The sequence below is a fragment of the Bombina bombina genome, chromosome 3 (genome assembly GCF_027579735.1).
Source record: "Bombina bombina isolate aBomBom1 chromosome 3, aBomBom1.pri, whole genome shotgun sequence".
In the NCBI taxonomy this organism is placed as follows: domain Eukaryota; kingdom Metazoa; phylum Chordata; class Amphibia; order Anura; family Bombinatoridae; genus Bombina; species Bombina bombina.
Window position 1 is genome coordinate 227,765,553 of NC_069501.1, and position 6,132 is coordinate 227,771,684.

General features: G+C 38.5%; 1 protein-coding gene across 1 annotated transcript in view; it reads left to right on the forward strand.

The window, feature by feature from the left end:
* Positions 1-4,050, forward strand: part of PHF12 (PHD finger protein 12) — a gene marked incomplete in the record, with an annotated part of 410,674 nt that extends 406,624 nt beyond the window's left edge. The window contains 1 exon segment of the mRNA XM_053706179.1: positions 2,824-4,050. Coding sequence (XP_053562154.1) covers positions 2,824-3,164 — 341 coding nt within the window.
* Between the last annotated feature and the right edge of the window lie 2,082 nt (positions 4,051-6,132).

The following is a 6,132-nucleotide window of genomic DNA, read 5'->3' on the forward strand; positions in this document are numbered from 1 at the left end:
CGGAAGCACAAGGAGTTTGGGAATCTCAGGAGGTGAGATTACCGATCAATATTTTGGAACTCCGTGCGATTTTCAGAGCTCTTCAGTTTTGGCCTCTTCTGAAGAGAGAATCGTTCATTTGTTTTCAGACAGACAATGTCACAACTGTGGCATACATCAATCATCAAGGAGGGACTCACAGTCCTCTGGCTATGAAAGAAGTATCTCGAATTTTGGTTTGGGCGGAATCCAGCTCCTGTCTAATCTCTGCGGTTCATATCCCAGGTGTAGACAATTGGGAAGCGGATTATCTCAGTCGCCAAACGTTGCATCCGGGCGAATGGTCTCTTCACCCAGAGGTATTTCTTCAGATTGTTCAAATGTGGGAACTTCCAGAAATAGATCTGATGGCGTCCCATCTAAACAAGAAACTTCCCAGGTATCTGTCCAGATCCCGGGATCCTCAGGCGGAGGCAGTGGATGCATTATCACTTCCTTGGAAGTATCATCCTGCCTATATCTTTCCGCCTCTAGTTCTTCTTCCAAGAGTAATCTCCAAGATTCTGAAGGAATGCTCGTTTGTTCTGCTGGTAGCTCCGGCATGGCCTCACAGGTTTTGGTATGCGGATCTTGTCCGGATGGCCTCTTGCCAACCGTGGACTCTTCCATTAAGACCAGACCTTCTGTCACAAGGTCCTTTTTTCCATCAGGATCTGAAATCCTTAAATTTAAAGGTATGGAGATTGAACGCTTGATTCTTGGTCAAAGAGGTTTCTCTGACTCTGTGATTAATACTATGTTACAGGCTCGTAAATCTGTATCTCGAGAGATATATTATAGAGTCTGGAAGACTTATATTTCTTGGTGTCTTTCTCATCATTTTTCCTGGCATTCTTTTAGAATACCGAGAATTTTACAGTTTCTTCAGGATGGTTTAGATAAGGGTTTGTCCGCAAGTTCCTTGAAAGGTCAAATCTCTGCTCTTTCTGTTCTTTTTCACAGAAAGATTGCTATTCTTCCTGATATTCATTGTTTTGTACAAGCTTTGGTTCGTATAAAACCTGTCATTAAGTCAATTTCTCCTCCTTGGAGTTTGAATTTGGTTCTGGGAGCTCTTCAAGCTCCTCCGTTTGAACCTATGCATTCATTGGACATTAAATTACTTTCTTGGAAAGTTTTGTTCCTTTTGGCCATCTCTTCTGCCAGAAGAATTTCTGAATTATCTGCTCTTTCTTGTGAGTCTCCTTTTCTGATTTTTCATCAGGATAAGGCGGTGTTGCGAACTTCTTTTGAATTTTTACCTAAAGTTGTGAATTCCAACAACATTAGTAGAGAAATTGTGGTTCCTTCATTATGTCCTAATCCTAAGAATTCTAAGGAGAAATCGTTGCATTCTTTGGATGTTGTTAGAGCTTTGAAATATTATGTTGAAGCTACGAAATCGTAAGACTTCTAGTCTATTTGTTATCTTTTCCGGTTCTAGAAAAGGCCAGAAAGCTTCTGCCATTTCTTTGGCATCTTGGTTGAAATCTTTAATTCATCTTGCCTATGTTGAGTCGGGTAAAACTCCGCCTCAGAGAATTACAGCTCATTCTACTAGGTCAGTTTCTACTTCCTGGGCGTTTAGGAATGAAGCTTCGGTTGACCAGATCTGCAAAGCAGCGACTTGGTCCTCTTTGCATACTTTTACTAAATTCTACCATTTTGATGTATTTTCTTCTTCTGAAGCAGTTTTTGGTAGAAAAGTACTTCAGGCAGCGGTTTCAGTTTGAATCTTCTGCTTATGTTTTTCGTTAAACTTTATTTTGGGTGTGGATTATTTTCAGCAGGAATTGGCTGTCTTTCTTTTATCCCTCCCTCTCTAGTGACTCTTGTGTGGAAAGATCCACTTCTTGGGTAGTCATTATCCCATACGTCACTAGCTCATGGACTCTTGCTAATTACATGAAAGAAAACATAATTTATGTAAGAACTTACCTGATAAATTCATTTCTTTCATATTAGCAAGAGTCCATGAGGCCCGCCCTTTTTTTGTGGTGGTTATGATTTTGTATAAAGCACAATTATTCCAATTCCTTATTTTATATGCTTTCGCACTTTTTTATCACCCCACTTCTTGGCTATTCGTTAAACTGAATTGTGGGTGTGGTGAGGGGTGTATTTATAGGCATTTTGAGGTTTGGGAAACTTTGCCCCTCCTGGTAGGAATGTATATCCCATACGTCACTAGCTCATGGACTCTTGCTAATATGAAAGAAATTAATTTATCAGGTAAGTTCTTACATAAATTATGTTTTTTTGTTATATTGAACACGTAATTTTTGCAAAAGACCACAAGATGGCAATATTGTATAGACTGACTGCTTCTTGTCAGGTATAAAAGGCACACCTGTACATAGGTAATTGGACATGACTAAGAACCAGTGTGTGGTTTGAAACGTTGATGAATTTCTTTATGGACCCTGTGAAAAGGAAATAAAGGTCTTTTAATTGTATCCTGGAGGCTGGAAATTCATTTATTTGGTTTCTGGCTGGTTACCAGCTTTATTTTTATCTGTAGCAGCTGCTCACTTCAGTTTTTATGTCATTTTTACTGTAAAAAGATGTTTCAATGTAAATCCCTTGTGTAAATCGTGCTATAGCAGACACTGAAGTACTGTCTGGGAGGGCACCTATGAGTTGATAAAATATCATTGCTAGGTTGTTTTGTTCAGCTGACTTTTTTTTTTATTTTTTTTTATTTTTATTTTTTACAAAATATCCTAGTTATCTGTGATTAACACTGTACATTCATTATTGATTCATATAGTGTTTTTAGAGAATGTTTTGTCTTCTTCTCTTTAGAGCGCTGCAAGAGCCAAAGCCCGGAAGTGGAACCAGTAAAGGAAGAGGCAGTGATGAACTCTCAGGCACAAGGTCCTCATCTGCAGCCATGCAATTGCAAAGCCAGCAGCTCTAGTCTCATTGGGGGAAGTGGAGCAGGGTGGGAAGGGACTGCACTTCTGCACCATGGAAGCTACATTAAGTTGGGCTGCATTCAGTTTCTCTTCTCAATCACAGAATTTGCAACTAGACAGCCCAAAGGTGAGAGTGACACCTTAGCACAAGACCTTGATTTGGAGGACAAGCTGTCTCTTAAGCCACCTCATCAGGTGCCGGTTTTACGGTCAAACTCTGTTCCTTAGAAGCGCCAAACACTAGAACTTGTTAAACAAAAAACTCTTCCTGAATACGATGGACTCATCAGAGCAAACATGTCCAGTGGCCTCCTGGAAAACTCCTGTTTTTTTTGGCCTGAAAGTTTGCACATTTGCATGATATGAAGAAATGTCACTTTTTTTTTTTCTCTCTCTCTCTCCTTGGCTCATGTTTTAGGGGCATTTGCACATATATTTCTATCATACATTTCATATATTATAAATATATATAAATATATATTTTTTTTATGTAAAATTCAAAATAAGCAATCTTCCCATAATGAGTCTCATAGGACAGGAATATGAAGACTTTCTGCAGTCCCAGGAAAGTAAATTTGGAAGGATTTATTTTTTTCTCCACATCATTGTAAATTATTAGACACAAACTTATATTTCGTGACCATGACAATTTTATATAAAAACTTGATTAAGGTTTTCTTTCCATACAGTAAATTAAGTCTTTGTTTTCGATAACATTGTCCATCTATATCTCCACACAGTAAACTATCCTTAAACACTCTATTAACTACACTTGCAATAAATGTAGCTTCCCTTACAGTAAAACTGCATTGAGGTCTTTGTACATACACAACTGAAAGCTGCCCTTTCCCTCAAAACAATTTTTTTTATCATTTTTAACTGTGTACAGTGCTGAGTGTAATATGCCTTTGGGGCTCCTGTCTGTTGTAACAAAACATTTTGTCGTACATCTGTTTGTCCCAGTTTCTTTTTTCTTTTTTATTATTGTAATACTTCTACCCCTCCTTGTGGAGGTTGGACAAGCTAGATTCATTGTAAATATTAACTGTATTGTTTTAGATTTTACAGAACTTTTTCCTGTATTCTGTATATATAAAAAGTTGATTCTTTCTGACGCTTTGTCTTCTACCTTATTTGCATTTTGTTTTTTCCCTAAAGAGTTTACAATCTAGATACTATTTGATGGTAAACGGCATGGGATTAGCTTGTGAGTCAGTTATGGGTGACAGATTTCCAGTAAAATTGCTCTTGCATATGCAATTACCTTATGAGGTTAAAAGGACACTGAATTCAAATTTTTTATTTCGTGATTCAGACAGAGCATGAAATTTTAAGCAACTTTCTAATTTACTCCTATTATCAAATTTTCTTCATTCTCTTGGTATCTTTATTTGAAATGTAAGTTTAGATGCCGGCCCATTTTTGGTGAACAACCTGGGTTGTTCTTGCCGATTGGTGGATAAATTCATCCACCAATAAAATTGTGCTGTCCAGAGTTTTGAACCAAAAAAAAAGCTTAGGTGCCTTCTTTCTCAAATAAAGATAGCAAGAGAACAAAGAAAAATTTATAATAGGAGTAAGTTAGAAAGTAGCTTAAAATTGCATGCTCTATCTGAAATGGGAAAGAAAAAATTGGGATTCAGTGTCCCTTTAAGTTGTAAGGACTCTAAATCATCTAAATCATCCAACAGGATGGATGAAGCACAAAATAATTCCTGATGCTGTGAGGGAAGTGGTGATGGTCAAAAGAAGGAAGAGGAGCTAGACGATAATCTAGAGATGAGGTATAAGAACTTATGCGGTACAGTGCTGTGGAGGCCCGTGTTAGGTGGTGAAAAATAAAAAATAAATCTCAGCGAAGGAAAAAGTGGATAAAATGGATAATCCTACCAGAAGCATTTAGGACAGTTTTAAATTGGAGAAAATCTGTTGAGAGGTAAGCCAATCAGAAGAGTATTGCAGTATTCAAGACATAATGTGAGTGGGCAATAAAGTGTTATAATGCAGATGCTTACATTGATTTAGATTTCAGGTGTTTATAGAAGGGATAATTAAAAAGTAAAATCTTGGATATGTTGATTTTGAGGTGGGGAGGCAATCCGGGAAAAGATGTTGGGTAAAAAAAAAAAGTTTCACTAACTAAAGACAGCACCGTCTAGCATCCTCCCGGTTTGGCATTGTCCATGTCCACTGTTCGCTTCACTGACCACCAGTTTGCTAAAGTAGGAGTTAAAGGGGATGGGACAGTAGATATTTCTTTTACAAAGATATGACGAGTCCACGGATTTCATCCTTATGGGATATTAACCTCCTGCTAATAGGAAGTGGCAAAGAGCACCACAGCAGAGCTGTATATATAGCCCCTCCCTTCCCCTCCACCCCCAGTCATTCTCTTTGCCTGTGTTATACTAGGAAGACATGGTAAAGTGAGGTGTTAGTTTTAGTTTCTTCAATCAAGAAGTTTTTTATTTTAAATGGTACCGGTGCATACTATTTTCCTCAGGGGGATATGGAAGAAGATTTCTGCCCTGAGGTTTGATGATCTTTGCATTTGTAACTAAGATACATGCTGGTTCCAACAAGACTTCTGAAGGTAACCATGAGACATCTTCCGTGTGGAGACCGGTTTCATGCTACAAGCAACATTAAGGTATGTGCAGCCTTTTTTCTGAGGAGACTTGGTGTATCAGAACTAGCTGGCATTATTTCCCTGTATGGGAATGGGGTAAGCAGTAAAACCTATTTTAATAAGAGGGGTGTTACTGGAGTCCCTATGTTATATTTATCATTAGTTGATATTTGGGCATTATGTGACATGGGAGACAATATAAAAAACGATGCTTTATGTTTTTTATTTTTGGCACTTAAAACATATTGGTTTTATGCTTGAGGGTTGTATTGTGTGTGTATTTTTACTTTAGTGCAAAACCGCATTCCCATGCGGTGTTGTTTGGGCCTACTCCGACTTTTGACCTTAAGGGGCGGAGCCTATTTTGGCGCAATTCCTTCAGGCTTAGCAGCAAACAGTAACTCGGTGGCTCTTGGACTGTGTAGCTGGTCCGAAGGGTTGGAAACTTGATTCAAAGTACCGTGGGGGCAGGTAGGCTCTGCTGTGGCGAGGTGCAGAGGGTATTTCTCTTGTAAGGTGTATCCAGTCCACGCATTCATCCTTTACTTGTGGGACATTCTCCTTCCT